This window comes from Galeopterus variegatus, unplaced genomic scaffold (genome assembly GCF_000696425.1).
Source record: "Galeopterus variegatus unplaced genomic scaffold, G_variegatus-3.0.2 Scaffold229, whole genome shotgun sequence".
Classification (NCBI taxonomy): Eukaryota; Metazoa; Chordata; class Mammalia; order Dermoptera; family Cynocephalidae; genus Galeopterus; species Galeopterus variegatus.
Genome location: NW_007726340.1, coordinates 118,665 through 139,445, shown reverse-complemented (window position 1 = coordinate 139,445; position 20,781 = coordinate 118,665). Strand labels below are relative to the sequence as shown.

The 20,781-nt window shown below is 50.7% G+C and overlaps 1 protein-coding gene across 1 annotated transcript in view; it reads left to right on the top strand.

Annotated features, from left to right (window-relative positions):
- ALKBH5 (alkB, alkylation repair homolog 5 (E. coli)) overlaps positions 1-11,297 on the top strand; it is a 24,664-nt gene extending 13,367 nt beyond the window's left edge. The window contains exons 3-4 of the mRNA XM_008566219.1: positions 8,245-8,400; positions 9,542-11,297. Coding sequence (XP_008564441.1) covers positions 8,245-8,400; positions 9,542-9,719 — 334 coding nt within the window. The 3' untranslated portion in view covers positions 9,720-11,297. The remainder of the gene's footprint in view (positions 1-8,244; positions 8,401-9,541) is intronic.
- Positions 11,298-20,781: the final 9,484 nt, after the last annotated feature.

Sequence of the window (20,781 nt, the reverse complement as noted above, 5' to 3'; positions counted from 1 at the left end):
GTCATCTTTAAAAAAAAAAAAAAAAAAAAAAAAAAAACCCAGAATCCGGAAGTAATGGAGTCCAGAATATAGCACTCTTACGGCCTCTCTTCCTCAGTCATTGCGTCTCAGGATATACCTGCACGTCCAACTGCAGCCAGGGACCTGGAGAGGAACTCCTAGGGTTATATAGAACCAAAGTAGGAATTTCCCAGGTGTTCCCTCCCAGCCTCTCACAGTAGCTTATCTTGGAGAATGTTTGCTGGAGGTGATCATAGCTGGAGTCTCAGATCTGTCTTCCACCTGCTTCCTTACTCTTGAATGGTGGCTCCCATAACTGGCTGCCTAGACTGAGTAAGTAAGATTCTCCTCAGCATAGTTAGGAATCTGCTTTATTAATCAGCTCCCCTGAAAGCTCTTGGCTAACTTGGCCCCTAGCGGTGATCAACCTCAGGAATGGCTGTTGTGGGTGACTGAGGTTCTTAGACTTTCTGATTTGAGTGGACCTAGGAGCCATCTAGGGACTGGGCTGAAAGGCAGAAGCACAGAGCTTTGGTGCAGCGGAGCTGGAGAGGGATGGGAAGATGTCCCAAAGCTTCTCCAGGCAGCTGAGTTGGGGAAGTGCCCCGCTGTAGGGATCCAACCCACGGGGCCAGCGGAGAGGCACAGGTGTTTCTGTTGTCTACAGAATAAAATCCCATTATCCAGCCTAGTCTCTCAGTGTTTTTCTTTTCTTTTTTTTTTTTTTTTAAAAAGATGACCAGTAAGGGGATCTTAACCCTTGACTTGGTGTTGTCAGCACCACACTCACCCGGTGAGCTAACCGGCCATCCCTATATGGGATCCGAACCTGTGGCCTTGGTGTTATCAGCACCGCACTCTCCCGAGTGAGCCACGGGCTGGCCCCTCTCAGTGTTTTTCCTTTCATCTTCTACTCCTCATCTTAAAGTACCCCCGGTTCCTAGTGTAGTCCATAGACTTGTTTCCTGGGCTCTTGGGGCAGTATGGCCTCTGTTGAGAATGCCTTTCCATCTAACGTTGTTTATTTGATCCATGTCTCTATTCCCCAGATGACACATATATACACACTGAAAGTTGGTTAACCTAGACATTCTTTAAGGTTCAAGTGTTGACCTTTTTTTAAATTTTTAATTTATTTTTTTAAAGATGACCGATAAGGGGATCTTAACCTTTGGCTTGGTGTTGTCGGCACCTCACTCTCCCAAGTGAGCCACGGGCCGGCCCAAGTGTTGACCATTTTACAGTCAGGAAGCATATACACACCTGTCACCCTCTCATTGCACACACACCCCTTTTTAGACTGTCATAGCCCATACATTTTGCCATTGTGAATTTCCAAGTCTGCGTTCTGTCAGGGCAAGGAGATCCCTGTTCATCTGGGGCCTAGTGTCAGGCCCAACCCAAAGGAGACATCAGTTAGTTTATGGAGAATGATTCAGGCAGGTGAGGAGCAGCTCCAGAGTAGCTACAAGGGCTTTTCTTGCAAGACGACAAGCTGTGACCAGTTGAAAAGGGAGCATTCTGTCCCAGGCACTACCCAGATCAGCAGGATGTGGCCTTGGGGAGTACCTGGCTGATTTGATGTCTCTTGGTGAGGCCATGTTCCAGTGGGTCCAGTGGGTTGAATCTAAGCATTGGGCCTGGCCCTGCTTCTCATAGGCTTAGGGAATGGAGCCAGTCCTGCCTCTCTTAAGTTCAGATAAAGATTGTACAAGCTGCCCAGGGAGGGCCTGAGGGTTCTATCACTGGCTCAAGTCACTCAGAGCTGACAACGTCTTTCTAAGGGTCTCATGGAAGGAAATGGGTGGACGGCAGCCAAGTGCTTTTTTAAAAAAAACTTTGTTTGCCAAGTGCTTTTTGGTTCAACAAAATGTGGCTTTGGGGTGGGCCTCGTGACTCACTCCAGAGGGTGTGGCACTGGTAGCACCGAGGCCGCGGGTCTGGATCCTATATAGGGATGGGATGGCCGGTGGGCTCACTGGCTGAGCGTAGTGCAGACCGCACCGTGCCGAGGGTTGCGATCCTCTTACCGGTCAAAAAAAAAAAAAATGTGGCTTTGAATATGAATGATGCTGAGTCTTCATGCACATGGTACCCTGGCACTGGTAGCACCGAGGCCGCGGGTCTGGATCCTATATAGGGATGGCAGGTGGGCTCACTGGCTGAGCGTAGTGCAGACCGCACCGTGCCGAGGGTTGCGATCCTCTTACCGGTCAAAAAAAAAAAAAAATGTGGCTTTGAATATGAATGATGCTGAGTCTTCATGCACATGGTACCCTTTTTTTCTCACTGGGAGGTTGGAATTGACCTTTTTTTTTTTTAAAAAAAAAAAAAAAAAAAAGATGACCAGTAAGGGGATCCTAACCCTTGACTTGGTGTTGTCAGCATCATGCTCTCCCAAGTGAGCCACGGGCCAGCCCTGGAATTGACCTTTTGAGAGCTTTCCCAGGAGTGGAATCCTCAGGCTGCAGCTTGGTGTTACATTGTGTTTGAGGTCACAATCAATAAATGGTTGAGTGAGACCTTGAACTTGGGTCTCCTGGTGCAGGGTCTTGTGGTCCTGTGGTAGTTTGCAGAATGGAGCTCCCCAGGTCCCACCCTTGCCCCCTCAGTGTGTTATTGGGGTGGATGTTTTAAGTTTTAAGAAACTGGAGCTCTGATAGAGAAGACCTTTCTTGCTTCTGCTGTGCAAGTAGAGAGCTGATTGGTGAGAGTGTTTTAAGCATGGAGGGGGCTACTCTGCAGAGAGTGGAGTGAGGCAGCAGCTGCAGGCTGTTCAGCTCCTTGAGGCCCCTCAGCTTCCCCCATCTGCCCTGAAAGTTGCTGTCTCCCAGCCAGCCTACCCAGGGCAGACTGCCCAACATGCAACTCTTCTTGTCATTGGTACCCTGGCAGGGAAGCTGGACCTAACCTTTTTTTGTAGTGTGGTTAAGGTTTTGAATTACTGGTTAGATAACCAAGAGGCTGACCAACTTCTAGGGTGCAGCAGTTCATCTGAGGGGGTTGGTGTTCCAGTTTTTTCCTGATTCCCTGGTGTGTACCCTGTGTTGCTCTTCCTGGAGGACCTTGCTAGCTGTCTTTTGCCAAACATCCACGCGTTAACCCTGAGAGGGATGTGAGAACTCCGTTTGGAAAGGGGCTCAGGTAGGAATTGAGTTGCCTCAGGTCATCCAGCTAGTTTGGAATGATCTTTGAGCAGGGACTTCTGACTTGGAAATATCAAGTATCTACTATGGTCAAAAACACCAGAGGTAGACACCACAGGAAACTTAATACTCCCTTGTGTTTCATATATAATAGGTTTGCACTTTGCATGTCATTACAACATAAAGCTAAATGAACACTGGTGTAAAAGCAGAGTGTATCCCCTGGGGGTCCAGCAAAAACAAAAACAATTACATCCAGCCTAGGGGGAGGGTCAGGGCAGGCTTGATAGATCTGACTCCTGAGCTAGAAACTGCTGGCCAGGCAGTAACGGTACACTCAAAGGCTGGAAGGCAGGGAAGTATAGGAGACCTCTGTAGATGAGGGACGGAGAGAGGCCTTGGGTCAACACTTGATCCTCATGAAATGGATTGTAGGCTCTTAGGGCCTTCTAGTTGGTGGCAGGGCATCCTAATCCCTTGCTCTTCACTAGGCCCCCAGGGCTGCATCGGGTCTGCCTACAAGAATTGTAATCCTGAGGTCAGCACTCTCCAGTTAACCAGATAATGTGGCTTAAGACAGTGTAAATAGCCTGCTTCTTTGCTTTTGGTCAAGTTGAACTCAGAGTGGTCTGAAGCTGGGAAAAGCAGCTAGACATTCATTTGCCAAATGTTAACCAAGGCTGGTGTGTTCTGGGCTGTGTGCTAGTGCCAGGAATGTGGTTAGTGTGGGCACTCTTATTCCGTTTGTCCTCTGGGAGAAGGCAGATGTTTAGCAACTCATCAGGGACTGGTCAAGGAAGGCTTTCCAGAGAACTGCCACCTGAAGGTGGTCTAGGATGCTTGGACCTCAGTCAGGCATGGAGGAGCTCAAGGGTGGATATAGTTCACTCACAAGAGATGCTCTTTACAGAGGCTTGGAGTCCAAAATTCTGAGGTTGTCTATTATCCTGGAACACAGAGTAGAGGTAGGGCAGAGCATTTGATGGAAACTAAGACAGAAAAGACTTCATGCTGTGTGAAGAAATGAGCTGTTGAGGCATGTGAGCAGTGGAGTGAGGGATTTGCATGTGACAGATTGTTTGTAGGAGGCTGAGCTCAATGGCTTATTTGATTATTTGAGCCAAAGGGTCCCAGGGGTCAGGAGGAGACCCTCCCCAAAAGCAGAGCTGCCCAAATGTGAGGCTGAGTGTATGGATACATGTAGGATGGAAACAGGGTGCACTCTGGGCTCTGCCCCAGCAGAGCAGCTCTTGGTTTCCCTCACCCTGGCCAGGCCTGAGGCAGTGCCCCTACTGAGCTTGGTGTTGCTTTTGTCTTCCATGACGCTTGTCCCCTGTGGCAGGATTTAGCCCACATTTGTTCTCTGGTCTGGCAGGTGGGTGCCCACATGCATGTACTCTGTCCATTTGGCAGCCTAACCATTGTAATGTGTCTACAACCTACCAAAGGAATATGGGGGTAATGAGACAACCAGGGGAGGTAGTTGGCTTGGGCTTCTGGTCTGGCTCTGCCGCTTTCTCTCCAAATGCAATCTCACTGTTGTCCAGCTGGCATCCATGGGGCTCAGGTACATGCTGTAGGAGTCCTGGCTCCTGGGGCTCAGGTACATGCTTTAGTATGATTGGTGGTAACCAGGTTGAATGATTTGGAGAGGCGCTTCCCGTGGGACCTGGGTATCTTGCAGACCTGGGGGATGGGGGAGATGTGCTTGGAGCCCAGGACTATGTGGTAGGGGTGCCTCCTCTTTAGGAGTTACCCCTCATGTTCTTTTAGGTTCTTCTGACCATAGTAAGCTGCTACACCTCAGAACTGCTCTGCGAGAGAACAGGGTAGGAGTTAGTAGCATGATGTTGGAAGGAGGTTAGTGGAAGATGGGTGGAGGGGTCCCAGGAGGGGGATGAGTACTATTGTAGGAGAGACAGTAGGGTACAAGTCTGGGCTTTGTGGGAGTCTGATATTTAACGGTGCTGGAGCTTAGACCTAGACCTAAGGGCCCAGGTTACTAAATAGACAAGGGGAAACTAGCTGGTTAGCTCACTTGGTTAGAGCACGGTGTTATAACACCAAGGTCAGGGGTTTGGATCCCCATACTGGCCAGGTGCAAAAAAATAAAAGGGTGTGTGTGTGTGCTTAGACCTACCTCACTGGTCCCTGTCTTCTCACTCCATTGGAAGGCCAGGCCTTGGAGCACAGGTTGCTTAGTGAGGATGGAGCCAGAAGTTGGGATAGCAGTTGGCAGTGGGCCAGGGAGCCACGCTCCCTCCAGGGTCACTGTGGCCTGAAAGCAGGCTGGTTCCTCATCTCCCAGAAACGGTGGTCCTGTGCTCTGCTGCAGTGAAGAGAGCCCCCCTGTGCTTTAGAGGCCATCACGAGGTGGTAGCTGTGTGACCCAGGTCAGTGAGTTGCTCTCTGATTTGGTCTTGCTCCCTACCCTCACAGTGGGAATACTCTTCCCCCAGCAGCTACTCTGGAGGGTTGCATGAGTGACAAAGCCAACTCCCTCTCTTCCCTTAGTTCATGTGTCTGTGCATTACATTAATGCTGCGGTCATCCTCCCTTAAGGCCTCACCTGTACTTGTACCCACCCAATCTCTGCTTTGACCTGATGCCTTGGGTGACCCCTCTGGGGGTGGTGGCTTGCTGGTTAACCCTTACTTCACGTACCTGGAGTGCTTTGCTCTGACCCCTAGATACTGACTCAGACTGTAAGGTATCTCTTTGTTTCTCTTGTCACCTGAGGAGGCCCAGGTCCAGACCCTACTACTAGAACTGGGCCTTCTAACTCCAAATTTGTGGCTCTCTGCTAAACCCTGAGGGGCCTGGCCTGCTCCATGGTAGTTGGTTGCCCTTTTGGGGGAGGGGGGGGCAGCTGGCCAGTACAGGTATCAAACACTGGACCTTGGTGTTATTTATCAGCACCACACTCTAACCAACTGAGCCAACCAGCCAACCCTTGGTTGCCTTTTAATTGAGGCACAAGCTGTCATCTTGATGGCTCTGTTCTTCTCTTGCCATTTGTCAGTCACCTGAGGAAACAACTTTAGAGTGCTCCACCAGGGCTTCACTGGAGCTTTTGGGCACCTGGAGGCCTTCCTGCTCTGAGCATGGGTTCCTGGCATCTACAAGTTCTTAGCTCTATGGGTGCCAGAGGAGGGACTTTCCTCCAGGAGGCTACAGACCCTTGGAGTTCTGTAAGTCAAGCTTAATAAACAGCACCTCGTTTGGTCTGATCTCTGTCACCTGGACCTCTCAACTCAGGGGTTTGAGGCCTAGTGGAGAGGTCATCAGGGCTCAGGGGATTCTAATTTACATCTGCAAGTCTGGGTCTTGCCCAGTATCAGCTCTACCCAAAGAATCCTAGCCTTGAAGGAGGCAACTTGTCTTTGATTCCTAGATCCTCTGAACTGAAAAAAGCTTTAGAGTCAGTCACATTTCTCCTTCCTTTGCTCATAAGGGGAAAGTAAGGCCTGAAGAAGCATGGTGGCTAGCCTAGACTCTGAGTGGCAGCACCAGGACTAGATCTTCCTTCTTTTGCTGCTAGGTCCTCCTTCCCTGAGCATGGAGCAGCCCAGAGAGGAGGCTGAAACTGGTGGGCCAGTTGGTGCAGCTGGGCCCCTCTGGCCTCCCCATCTATGAGGTCAAAGCAAAGAGGCAGGGATGGCTGCCATGCCTGCCTGCCCGCCCACCAATCAGTTTGGGCCTGAGGGCATCAGGACATTGGTTCCCCGCTAGAAGGAAGGAGACCCCCCCCCTGCTGGCCTCAGGAGAGAGACCCCTGCCTAGGTTCAGAGTGGCTCCTGCCTATCAGGCTTGAAGCCTCACTGAGGCTTTAGCCTTTCTCCCACCACTTCCAGGATGCATTATAGCCTTTCTGAGCCAGTTTTTCCCGTCTATTTAGAGCAGGAGGGTGGTGGCAGAAGCCATGGGGAATGGGGGAGCTGTGAGAATCAGAGACAGTTGTTACCGAAAGCACCAAGTAGGCTAGTCGAAGGCAGCTCTTGGATTTTTCCTCCTGCTCTCTTCCCTTCAGCATCCTTGTGAGCAGTGTCCTTTGAGTCCTGCTCTGACTGTAGCCCCCACTTCTTCAGAAACAAGTTACTTCTTTGTGCCCAGCAGGCTCTGGAAAGGGTGCCCTCAGGGCCTTCTGCCAGCTGTGCCCCCATTATTCCCCACCCACTCTGTTACACAGGCCTCTCTTCTTCCCCTTGCTCCCACCTGCCTGACTTGCCAGCCTTCTCTGTACCATACAGGAAGCATCAGGGCTTCTTTGAAGTTTCACAGGCCAGCTTCTTCTGGTCTGGCTTTATAAAGGCCTCGGATCACTGTCCCAAACTATCTCCCCAGCTCCTCCATTCCCCCCACCCCCGCTCCCTTGTCTGTACTTGCATGTTTTCCCTTTACTAGGTGATGTGTTCCTTGAAACTTGCACCCAGTGGTGGGTAGGGACTTTGCCCTCAAAAGCTCTCTGGCCTTTGCCTGGTTAGCATCCTTGAATGAGCAGAAGCTGGCAGGTGGCTGTGGTGGGATCAGAGCCAAGCTCATGATTATGGAATAGGCCTGGGTTTCCCTCCTTACCCTCCACCTCAGTTTGAGCCTCAGTATCCCTGTCTGCACAGTGAGAAAGTAGAGTAGCTCTGGTTCTGTTTCCCTCTAGCCCTGCTACAGGCCTGGACCCAGGGATCCTTCCTGTGTTGGTATTTTGGCAAGGATGAAGGCATCTGTTAATGTGTTGGTACCCACCAGTGGGGCTCTCAGTCCTCTGACAAGTGGAGTAGATGCCCCCGTGGAATGAGGTGGGGCTACCTTGTTCAGCTGAGAGCAAGCCCAGGGGTCTTTCCCTAGGGCAGCAGATTCCTGTTATTGGAGGCCTCCAAACAGAAGTGTTCCTGTTCTCTACTCCTAAGCCTGACTGAAAAGGAGGGTCTTTGGACATCAGCTAGACCAATCTCTAGTTGTACCACTGAAGCACAGTGCAGAGACTGCTGGCTTCTAGGCCCAGCTGGCCTCTACTTGGCTTGGCCAGAGAGAGAATTGGTCTGATGGGGCCCACATCCTGACCAGAGGCCCGTTGGTGATCCCATGTATGTTTCCTCTGCAGGACGAGATTAGATGCACCCCGGTTGGAAACAAAGTCCCTGAGCGGCTCCATGTTACCACCCAGCTATGCTTCAGATCGCCTGTCAGGAAACAATAGGGACCCTGCTCTGAAACCCAAGCGGTCCCACCGCAAAGCAGACCCTGATGCTGCTCACAGGTACTCAGCTTAGGACCCTCAACAAAAGCCAGCACAGCAGCCCCATGTCCTGGCCGGAGGGTGAAATGGGTGGGGAAGCCTGGGGGGTAGGCTGGTTAGGAGCCTGGGATTGCCCACCTTTTCAGAGCCTTATGTCTAGTTCCTCTGGGTTGGTGGCATTGGTGGCATTCCCTTCTTACTTTTAGCCAGCTGCCTGTAATCCCAGAGAGAAGGGGTCGGGCAGAGACTCTGACAAATGGACATGTATGGTAGCCTTCCCATGACTTTCATTATTCAGTTAAACCCAGACAAATACTCTGATGGGTTGATACTTAGATGTTAGGAAGGAATCTTGGAACTTGGAAAATAATAGACCAGGGACGTATTTCAGAAGAGATGGGGAGGTAATGTTTTTTTTTTTTTTTGTCTTTTTCCGTGTCCGGCAACGGATCGCAACCCTCAGTGTTGCCCCCGTACCGGACCGGGGACCGGCAACGGGATCGCAACCCTTGGTGTTGCTCCCGCGCCTCGCTCAGCCAGTGAGCGGGAACCGGTCTGTATGTGGGATCCGAACCCTCGGGCGGGAGCGCCGCCGCGCTTCCCAAGCGGCGCACTATCCAGTGCACCACCGGGTCGGCCCGTGGGGAGGTAATGTTTAAGCTGAGACCAAAAGGGTGAGGGAGACGTACGGGAAGGGCGTTCCGTGCAGGAAGTGCTGTATGGACTGAGCCTCTGAGCCAGAAAAGAGTTTGGTGGCTTCAGGGGCTAGTGAGGTTGGCAGAGAAGGGGGTATTGGGGACGGGAGTAGAAAGTGGGGAGAGTTGGGAAGTAGAGGTATACGGCAGGATCTCAAGGCTGTGATAGGGAAGGCCCCCTTCTGTCCAGCAGCCTTTGCAGCATCCTGGGGTACCAGACTCAAGAGTCAAGCAGACCCCACCAGGTAATTGAGAAATGTCCCAAAGACTAGGGGTGGCCACTGCCACTTAGTGGAGAAGAACCTCTAATGCCAGTACATCTGGCAATACTATCGTTTGAGAACCACTGGGCTGTAGTGACCCAGCCCAAGGACGAGGAACTGTGACATCAGGCTCAAGGGAGAGGTGGTGAGGCCAGGTCCCTCCTGTTAACCTCCCAGATGACACCCCTCTCCCTTTCCTTGCAGGCCCCGTATCCTGGAGATGGACAAGGAAGAGAACCGGCGCTCAGTGCTACTACCCACACACCGGCGGCGGGGTAGCTTCAGCTCTGAGAACTACTGGCGCAAGTCCTACGAGTCTGCGGAGGACTGCTCGGAGGCGGCAGGCAGCCCTGCCCGAAAGGTGAAGATGCGGAGGCACTGAGGCCTGCCCGCCACCCTCCTGGGACCTCTGGCTAATCCTCATGTAGCTGCCCCTTCTTTTGTTTTGAGGGTTTTGTTTTTGTTTGTTTTTTGTTTCATTTTTGGGTTTTTTGTTTGTTTGTTTTTGTTTTTTTTTTTATCCTATATATTTTTTCCTTGGTCTGTTGCCTGTTGAAGCTGAAGAACAGAATTGGCCAGGACCTGGCTTCTCATGTTTTTGGTTTTCCTCCTGGATGGAAAAGCTGTTGGTGTTTGTAGGGGACAGAAACTCACACTGGAGTGGCCAGTAGAGGTGTGGGGGCAGCTGTCTTAAGGTGGGGCTGTGTCAGGCTGGGTTTATTTAAAAGCAACAAAATGTTTTGGTTAAGAAATTCTTGTTTTGCTTTAAATGTCAATCTTTGCAGTGTTCTAAACAAAGTTCAATCTCCTGCCCACCCTTCCTCCACTGATGTCAGTGCTTGGTTGAGGTCTCTTGGAGCCCTACCAGCTGTGCATGGAGCCTGCTGTCCTCCACCTCTCACCTGCTCCCCAGGCCCTGGAAGCTCATACAACACCCTTTCTTCCTCCTGCATCAGAGTCGTTCAGGTTGGCTGGGCAGAGGCTTAAACAATGCCAGCCCCTGCCACTCCAAAGCTATTGCTAAGGCTTCCTTCATGCCCACTGGCCTGCTCTGCCCACAGTTCCTTAGGCTGCCAAGGGGCTAGCACAGTGGTCCTGACTTCTCTTGCCAAGAGCATGCCTCTTTGCTGGGTTGCTCCTTTCAAGCATATGCGTGTGATTGTATGGAACAGTTAGACTTGCTCTGTTGGGTCAGCTTTAGCCATTTCTACCTAGAGGGACTGGTGTCCTTCCAAATCTAGCATTTGAGGTATGGAAAATTTTGTGGTGTGTGGTAGGGTTATTGTTTTCTTTTGTTTTGAGTTTTTATTTTTCCTTCAGTTTCCTGGCTTTTTCCTTTCCCTTTCCTTTCTCCTACATTGACCAGACTGGGCCTTCTCCCCATGTCACCCCTCTAGGAAGGTGCCCGCCCCCTCTGTCCGCCTGTAGCATGCATCCAGGGCCAGAGCTCAGGCCTGCAGACTGGGTTGGTGCCTCCTCTCTGCCCCAGGGGCATGGGAGCTGGGGAAGAGGCTTTAAAAAAATCATAATAATAAAAGGAAAAAAAGGCAAAGTCTTTGGCAAGTTTCCCACTCAGATCCTGGAAGGCTGCAAGTTTTGCTGATCTAGATTAATTAGGAATGTCTTCTTGCCAGCCAGGCCAGGACCTGGGCCTGCCGAAAGTAGAGCCCCTCTCGGCAACCAGGCTACCACCGCTCCAGGGGGCTTTGTGTATAGAGGCCCAGGCTGGAGGCCTCGGAGGCTGCACAAGTCTGGGGCAGCCACCATCAAGAAGCCCTTCTCAGGGGCCAGAACTCCTTTGCCAGCGTGGATTCCTCAAGTTGGGACTGCGTAACTAAAGCAGTTGCAGTTTTATTTTTTTTACAGCTTTTTTCCCAAAAATGATTTGTAGTTGTGTGTTCAGCACTTTGCCCTGATATGTGTGCTCTACAATAAAAACCAAATCTAATATATTTTGAAACAGTTGTCTGATGCTGTCATAAGAGAGGGCTTGCCTTTGGTACTTTCTTAATCCCTTTATTTTCTTAATCTTTGAACAGGGGTTGGGGAGGCAGAGCTCATTGCCTACCAGGGCCCTAGAGGAGACAACAGGTTGCTGACACTAGGCCTCCTATGTGCCCAGCCTTGGGCTGATGGCCAAGGTGGATTTTCCCTCTGTCCACTGCCTTCTCTCCCACTCCAAGGAGGATGGACTTCATAAGCCATGGCATCCAGGTGCCCAGGGATCACACCCTGCTGAGTTTTGGAAGCCCCTCTTCCTCAGTGTAATCACAGAAAGGCTGCGTGCCAGTGAAAGGGGAAACTGCACAAAGGCAAGGAGAACCTGGCTTTTGTAGAGATGTGCAAGTGGTTTTTCTCATTAAAAAAATTGTTGAGTTCCCACTATATGCTGGCCAACACCTCATTGGGACCATAGTGGTGAGCAACTTTTTCTGATCTCTGCTTTCAAGATGCTCACAATAGAGTATGGGATATGGATACAGGTGTGAAGCAGACATTTTTTGGGTGGGTTGATGGCAGGGTCCAAAAAGCTTTTATTCCCTCCAGATCCCAGGTCTGGCTCCTGGGGCCTGGCACAGTGCTTCTGTCTGGAGTCTCCCTCACTCTATTCCAGTGCTGAGAGCCAGTCTGCTTGGCCAAATTCTTGCTGTGGAAACCTGGACAAGCTTCTTAACTGATCATTTAACAGAAAAGAGTTCAGAGGGGGGCAGGTGACTGGCTAGGATTCAGATTGCCAGGAGGAGCCAGAGCCTTTGTATGGTCTGTGGCCAGCTGGGCCTACAGGGGTAGCCACTGGGGTGGGCAGAGAGTGGACCCTGGATCCCCTGGAGAGGAGATACTGGAGCTGACGGGAAAATTACTTGCCAAATGTCATCCAGACTGTATATGGTAGAGGTGGGTAACCCCTATTCCATGCCCAGGCCCCTAACTCTTGGGGCTTGGGATAGGAGATCAGTGAAGGGCTAGGAGGGACCCTCTTTTGTAGCTGTGAAAAAGACCTAGGCTCTTCCCAGCTCCTGGGTAAAAGAGGTCCTTCACCCTGCAGGAGTGCAGGATAGGAAGAGCTTAGAGGAGGGGGCTGTGGCCCTAGCAGTTCCTGTCGTGTCACTGGCTTCAGTCTCTGTACAGTGGCTCTGTGGCACTCCATCTCTGTGACATGATGATCCTCTGAGTAGTCTCCAGAGCCCTATGAGTGACTTCTTGAATCTGCCTGTTCCCAGCCATCTCCTGGGCACCAGGTCAGGTGCTGAGTCCTATCAACCCCTGCCCCCAGCCCAGTCTTGTACACAGTAGGTGCTCTGACAACAGCTGGCAGCAGTCCTACCCACCTGGGAGCCCATTGCATTCTTTTCTAACCCTGTTGTGTGGAGAGGTAAAGTGAGACCCAGAGAGGTCAGGGACTGGCCCAAAGTCATACTCATTTATTCAAAAAATATTTGAGTGTCCTACTCTGTGCCAAGCTCAGTGCTGGAGATAAACAGGCCTGGTATATAATGTCATATACACACATACCTGTAAGTTCATTATAAATTGTACTGATATAAAAGAAGTATAGCACATAAATTGTAAATAATAAGATATACAATATCCTTTATGTTCCATATAGCCAATTGTTTCTCAAAGAATTGAGAATTGGTAATTCAACCGTGATGGCAACGGGAGTTGCATTTACCTGCTTGTGTTAGTTTTTTGTGGCTGCTAAAACAAATCACAGACTTGGTGGCTTAAAATAACAGAATTTATTCTATCACAGTTCTGGAGGTCAGAGATCCAAAATCACTATCATTGGACTGAAATCAGGGTGTTAACAGGGCCGTACTCCCTCTGGAGGCTCAGTGGAAAACCTGTTTCTTCCCTCTAACAGCCTCTGGTGGCTGTTAGCATCCCTTGACTTTTAGCCACAACTCCAGTCTCTGCCTCTGTGGTCACATTGCCTCCTCTTCTATGTGTTCCACATCTCCCTCTGCCTCTCTTTTTGTTTTTTCTTTTTATGGTGGTTGGCTGGTACAGGGATCTGAACCTGTGTCCTTGGTGTTATAAGGCTGTGCTCTAACCAACTGAGCCTGGCCTTCTACATCTCTCTCTCTTTTTTTTTTTTAAAAAAAAGATGACCGGTAAGGGGATCTTAACCCTTGACTTGGTGTTGTCAGCACCAGGCTCACCCAGTGAGCAAACCGGCCATCCCTATATGGGATCCGAACCCGTGGCCTTGGTGTTATCAGCACCGCACTCTCCCGAGTGAGCCACAGGGCCGGCCCGTACATCTCTCTTGATAGGACATTTGTCATTAGATTTAGGGCCCACCTGGATAATTCAAAGTAACCTCCCAATGTAGAGAATTTTTTTTCCCTGCTACCTGGCCCAAGATGTGCGTGTAGAGATCTTTATTCATATTTGCAAAGATCCTTTTTCCTTGTGAGGTAACATTTACAGGTTTCAGGGATTAAGACCTTATATTTCGGGGACACTGTTCGGCCTACTACACTGCACTTTTTCCAGTAAGTATATTGTCACTAACTATGATATATTACCTACTGATTTTTCATCCTCACACAAATTATGTTGATTGAAATTTCTCAACCTCGGCACTACTTTTAAATTTAATCTGAATCATTCATTTTTTTCTCCATTGCTTTCTTTAATCTAGACCTGTGCTGTCCAATACATAGCCACTAGACACTTTGGCTGTTGAGTTCTTGAAATAGGACTAGTTTGAATGGAGATGTGCTTTAAGTGTAAAATATACGCCAGAATTTGAAGTTAGTATGCAGAAAGAATGTAAAATATATCATTTAGTAATTTTATATTGATACTATACGTGTTGAAATACTATTTTGGACATACTGGGTTAAATAAAATATGCTATTTAAATTAATCTTCCCTGTTTTCCTGTTACTTTAAGTCTGGCTACTTGAGAATTTAAAATTACATGTGGCTTGCATTATTTTTCTATTGGATGGCACTGGTCTAGAAAATCAATAAATCAAGCCCGATCTGTGGTGTTTGCTAATTTCCATGGTGTAAATACACCCATCATGGCTGATTTCAGGCTGTCTGTAAGGTCACTGAGCATGGAGTTGTGAAGAGATGTGCAGCAGCACACCATTATACAGCGTTGCCAACATGCAGATAGAATAGGTGGAATTAACTTACAGAGTATAGATAATAGTAACGTGTAGTAAAATAAGTAGAAAATGCTTAGTGTCGAGTATTACCTTAGTTTAAAATATAATTTTAATTTTTTTAGCTCTCCATGCAGCTCTCATCATTTTAATCTTATACAACTTAATTTATAATAATGACTGTGTTTAACAACTGGCTCACAAAAGTTCCTGAAAATTTGACATTTGGCTCTTGCATGTGGCTCTATCATACCACTGGGTTCCCATGGGGGGTTTTTGAGCAGAGGAGGGATGTGATCAGACTTAGGATCCCATAGGCTGCTGTGTTGAGGTCAAACTCAGTGAGAAAGCTACTGCTTTGGCAAGAGACCAAGGGGTTCGAAACCTATGAGTTGGGACCCCACGTGTATGGGGGGGAGTGAAGCCCTGGGGCCACGTCAGGGCTGAGGTCCAGCTAGGTGTTGGGTGCTCATTGCTGCAGATCCCCCTGTGTCCACAGTGTGGCAGCAGAGCCTGAGCGGTAGTGCTTCAGAGTGGAGGCAAGGGACACCTGTCCCTTGGTTCGGATGGGGAACTGAGTTCCCCTGAGGCCCCAGAACTTGCTGGAGGCTACCCAGAAGCAAGAGCTTAGGTTCTCCACTGCTTCTGCCCTACTCAGATCCCTCAGGGTTAGTGGGTGTGGAGGGGCACTGGGATCTGAGGGACAAGCAGAGGTCCAGATGCCATCAGGTGCCCCTCAAGCCCACCTGCAGAACTGTGGGCAGAGCTCCCAGCCAGGGCCCCACACTCTACCTCTTTTGGCCCTAACTCCTTGGGGAACCCCTATGTGCCTTTGCATGTTCCAGTTCCTCTTCCTCAGGCAGCTCTGCTCAAAGTCACCTTCTCTAGCCCCCACCATGCTCCTCAGGGTTGCCTCTAGGCTCCCCCGGACCTTCTGTACACTCTGGGCTGTGCTGGGTTTTCCTCAGCACAGCCCAGAGTGTATTGTGTGGTCTTGGTTCTTCCATTCCTGGCTGGGAGACTGTGACCTAACTTCCACCTTTTCCTTTACTCAGTGTCACTGCAAGTGAGGCCCGTTACTTATTGTCTTATTTAATTTTCACTGCAATCTCTAAGACTTCATTTGGGGCCTGGGTTCAAATCCTGACTCTGCAGTGTATTAGCTGTGTGACTTTGGGCAAATTACTTATCCTCTTCTGGCCTCAGTTTCTTCCTTTGTAAAGTGGGCATAGGACTAAAGGAATGACCCTGGTGTCTGGCACAGACTAAGTACTCTGTTAATAAATGGTAGCAATATTGGGCCCCATTTTACAGAACAGAAAGCTGAAGCTCAGAGAGGTGAAATTGCAGAAGCAAGATTAGAACTTGGGGCCCACAGAGGAATGAAGCACAGAGCCCCCACCTTCCAACAGGCCTATGGCAGTGCCCACATGCCCAGCCCCCAGAGCCTCAAACCTAACACTCCCTGCGGGAGGCAGGTGCACCCAAGTTCCCAGGTCCTATAGCCCATCACGAACCAAGAAAAGCACAGCTCGGAATCCAGGCTCAAGTCAAGTGTCAGGGCTGAGAGTATTGCCTCTGGAGATCCAGTTACCCATGTATTATTCACCTGTGACCTTGGGCAGGTCACTTTTTTGAGCCTCAGTTTCCTCCTTTGTAAAATGAGGACAGAGTTGGTTAGCCCCAACACTCCCCCTGCCTGCCTGGTCTTTTCACTGAGGCATAGAACACTACTCACTCTCTGTGGATTGATGAGGCCCCAAATCAACTGCCCTCTCTCTTCTGGGCCTAAAGAACTCCGGCCCTTACAGCCAACTTCATTTGGCATACCATGCAGGATGAGGTGTTCACTCCTTCCCCCTGGCTTGGGCTGGCCCACTGACCCCTGTCCTGGAGTCCCAGTCAGCCCCTCAACTCCTCTTTCTCCTTCATCTCTCTCCTTCCACCCTAGGCCCCACCTCCCCCGTCCACAGCCTGGCATTTACCCCAGGAATTCTCAGGCCACCAGGAAGAAGCTGCATTTGTGGTTTGGGCAGCTCAAGGAGGGTCATGGCCTAGGCTGGGATCTGAGCCAGCTCCTGGATGACAGGGCCCACCTCCTTCAGCCAGGATCTTCTGGTTTTCCTCCCACTCCCTTGCTGCCCCCCTACTCTGCCTCCCCTTGGGGCTTACCCCCTTATCACTCCCCTGGGATCACCACATCTTTCCCTCCTTCCCTCTGCAGGGAAGTGACCAAATGACCTTGCGCAAGTCACTTCTCTAGCTTTAGCTTCTGTTTACTGTCTGTAAAATGGGATCATCCTTGTATCTATGAGGGAGGACTCAAGGAGATAAAGCACAGATATAGCATTTTGGGGGTGCCTCTTTCTGAGGACACCCTCAACATGTGCCAGTCTGGCTCAGGGACACCCCTATTCACCTACCTGCCCACCCACATCCTATCAACCACCACTGCCTGTGGACTCGACTCAAACAGTGTGGATTATTGTTACTTCTGTTGTATTTTTGTTGTATTATTTTAAATGAAATATTTCAAGCACACTGAAAAATACTTAAAATAACAGAGAAGCCACACAGGCACCCACAACCGACACATTAACGTTTTGTCATATCTGCTTAAGATCTTTTTAAAAAAATCTATTTTAAAAAATGTGCTGAGCATCTACTATGTGCCAGACACTGTTCTAGGCACTGGGGACACAGTGATGAACAATGGCATTAAAAACCCAGCCCTCAAGGAGCTCATCTTCAAGTTGGAGAGACAAGCAGTATACACATGAAGCAGTCAAGTAGGTGGTGGGTGAGAAGAGGTAGTCAGAGGAACCGGGCAGGGGAGGGCGGTAGGAGTGTGAGGAGGGCTGCAATTTTTTTTTTTTTTCCTTTTTGTCTTTTTTCGTGACCGGCAACAGATCGCAACCCTCAGTGTCGCGCCCATACCGGACTGGGACCGGCAACAGGATCGCAACCCTCGGTGTTGCGCCCGCACCTCGCTCAGCCAGTGCGCGGCCGGTCTGTATGTGGGATCCAAACCCTCGGCGGGAGCGTCGCCGCGCTCCCAAGTGGCGCACTGTAGCAGTGCGCCACCTGGCCAGCCCGAGGGCTGCAATTTTAAACAGAGAGGTCAAGGAGGTTTCCTTGAGCAAGTGCCATTTACGTCAAACCGAAAGGAGGTGAGGGATTTGGCTAAGTGGAGACCTGGGGGTAGAATGTTCTAGGCAAGGAAACAGCAAGTGCAAAGGTCCTGAGGCAAGAACTTGCCTCAGATGTTTAAGAAATGGTGAGGGGGCCAGAGCGTCCTGGAGTGATAGTCCTAAAAACAGCTGGTTCACTAGGCACTGTACACAATTACTGTTTCGAATCATCTCATTTAGTCCTTATTACATTTTACAGATTAGGAAACAGGCCCAGGGTGAGGTTACCCAGCTAGCAAGGGGATGTCTTGGGATTTTAAGCCAAACCTGGGTCCCATCCCAGAACTGGGCCAGAACCGTGGGGTGGCCTAGAAAGGAAGAGGGAGGGGCCACCCCACCCAGGAAATGCCAAGAAGGCAGTAGCCTGTCCCTGGCGTGAGGTTGGGAGGCTGAAGGAGAAACCAGCTTTCCTTTGCAGTGCTGCTGACTCAGGCGCCCTCCTGAGATTGGGGGTGCTTGAGATTACTGAGGACCCTGTGTTCATGTCCTTGCCTAGGTGCCCCTGAGCCTCAGTTTCTGGCTTCAAGTAATGAGCTGACTTGGCCTGGCAGCCTGGCCCTGTCCTCTAGGGCCGCCATGGTAATCACGGTCTGGGCTGCCCTGACTCGCTGGGGAGGGGACAAACAGTCATTAGTGCTCCAGATCCTCCCAGCCTGGGAGATAGTGCCTTCCCCAATGCCATTCCTGAACCCTGCCTGCCAAGGCCTCAGTTTATTTTTATTTTTTTAATTAAAAAAATTTTTTGACGGCTGTAGGCTACACAGGCCTCAGTTTTTTACCCATTTGTATCTCAGTGTACCCATTTAAACCCTCTTAATCGGATGGGGCAAGGCTGGGCCTCAGAATCATTTGAGAAAGGGGCTGTTTTAAAATCCAGATTCTGGGGCTGCACTCCACAGACATTTACATTTGGGAGACTTAGGATCTGCATTGTTAAATATGGGGGGGGTTCTGACACTTCGAGAACCCCTGCTTGTCATGGGACTCATCCCTGCTTATCCCCCAGCCCCCTCTACCTGGTCAATTCTTCACCCATTCCAGCCCAGCTTGAATTGTCCTCTCCCTGCCAGGACACCTACTCTATGCCAGATACCTCTTCTGGGCTCCCACAGCCCTCGTGCATCCCCCATTACAGTGCAGGGGACTATGGGTGGTTGTGGTCGTCACTCAGCTCTACTCTCCTGCCTCCTCCCCTGATGACTGTGAGCTGGGGTGTTGGGGGTAGGCATGGCTGCTTATTGCCTGATGACCAAGTCCCATTTCAAAATGGAGACCGACGAAGGGCAGGGACTTGCTCAGAGTGTTAGAGGGGAAGAACACAGACAGAGATTAACAAGAACCATAATAACAGCTAACATTTCCATGGCTCTTTCTATCTGCCCAGCATGTTCGAAGGACTTTACAAGCATTAATCCATTTGATCTTCACAACTCCTTGAGGTAAGTATCAGTATTATCACCATTTTTACAGGTGAGGAAACTGAGGCACAGAAAGCATAAGGTAACTTGCTCCAGGTCACGCAGCTTCTAAATGGTGAAGTAGGAATGTGAATTAACATCCCAACACTTCACTGTGTGAGGCCAGGTGGTGGGGCAGGGACCAGAACCCAGGCCTCTGAGCTGCCTAAGCTGAGCAAAGGGTGGACAGTGGCCAGAGGGTTCTGATCCTCCTCAATCCAGCCAGCTGTGCCCTCCACCAAAGACCTTGCCTTTCTCATCTGCGTCTCATTTCCTCATCTGTAAAACTGAGATAATGATGGGGCCGGCCCGTGGCTCACTCGGGAGAGTGCGGTGCTGACAACACCAAGGCCACAGGTTCGGATCCCATATAGGGATGGCCGGTTTGCTCACTGGGTGAGCGTGGTGCTCACAACACCAAGTCAAGGGTTAAGATCCCCTTACCGGTCATCTTTTTAAAAAAAAAAAAAAAAAAAAATGAGATAATGTTGCTTCCCTCACAGAACCGTCAAGAGCATTAAATCAATTGAAACCAGGAAAGTGGCTTTGAATAGTGCCCGCCACACAGTGGGCACTCTTAAACGTTGCTGACACCATCTTCCCACCTCGCACCTCCTGGCACCTCCACCCGCCTCTCTTTCTGCTGCAGCCCCGCCTCCTCTCCCAACTCTGGAAGGGCTGAGCAATGCTAGGCGTGGATGGAGAGGGCAGTCAGGTCCCTGTTGCTTGGCAGCTGCCTTGGGGTCAGAGGGACGCCTCTCCTCCCCTGACACAGCTGGTGGGGTTGGGGCCTGGCCTGCCTGCCCCACCTAAGCTTCTGGGACCTCAGCCAGCCCTGAACCCAAGGCAGCCGCCTATCTTCAGCCTGGAAAGAAAGGCTCAGGCTGGAGGCCATTGTCCAGATGAGAAAAGAGGCCTTGGAGGTGGGTGGAGACAGGCAGAAGGTCCCTTAAAGAGTGGGGGCGGGGCGCCCCTTTGTTTACACACTCGTCCCTGTGTAGGGGAGGCCCTTCCCCCGCCTCAGAAAAGCTCAAATCCAGTCTCAGGACAGTCCCAACTGCCACCTCTTGCGGAAGGGCCCCCGTCTCTTTCTTTGGCTGATGCCATTCATAAGACTCCTCTGTTCTGTGACAGAGCCTTCCGCTGTGGGTCCTGAAGGATGCGTAGGAGTTCCCCCGGGACTGTGGGCTGAGAGGGAATTCCTGACTGACCACACAGCCAAGGCGAAAGCATGGCGGCGGGAGGTGCTACGGCACAACGGGGAACAAAGCGATGTCCCGTGAAACTGGTAAAATATAAAGTTGCCAATCGTCAGGCCAATGCCGTAAATGGGGAAATCAAGGCTCGCCGGGGCCAGGGAGTTGTCCCACTCAGAGCTCTTCTGGCTTTCGGGACAGGGCTGTCCCATTACGTGACTGTGCACATTGCCCGCTGGTTTGGGGGAAGAAAAAGCCTTTTCTAAGCCCGGGAACACGCGCCAAGCCCCTCGAAGCGCGCGCCCCGCCGTCCACGCTGGAGCCCGGCTCGCGGACTACGAGTCCCGGCAGACGCCGCGCCGCGGCGCATGCTCGACGGGCGTCCTTCGCAAGGCTAGCCGTCCAGGGGCCTTGTCCGCCCCATTGTCTGGCCGGCAGGGGCGGGGCGGGTGGCATGGCGGGCTCACTCATTGGTCG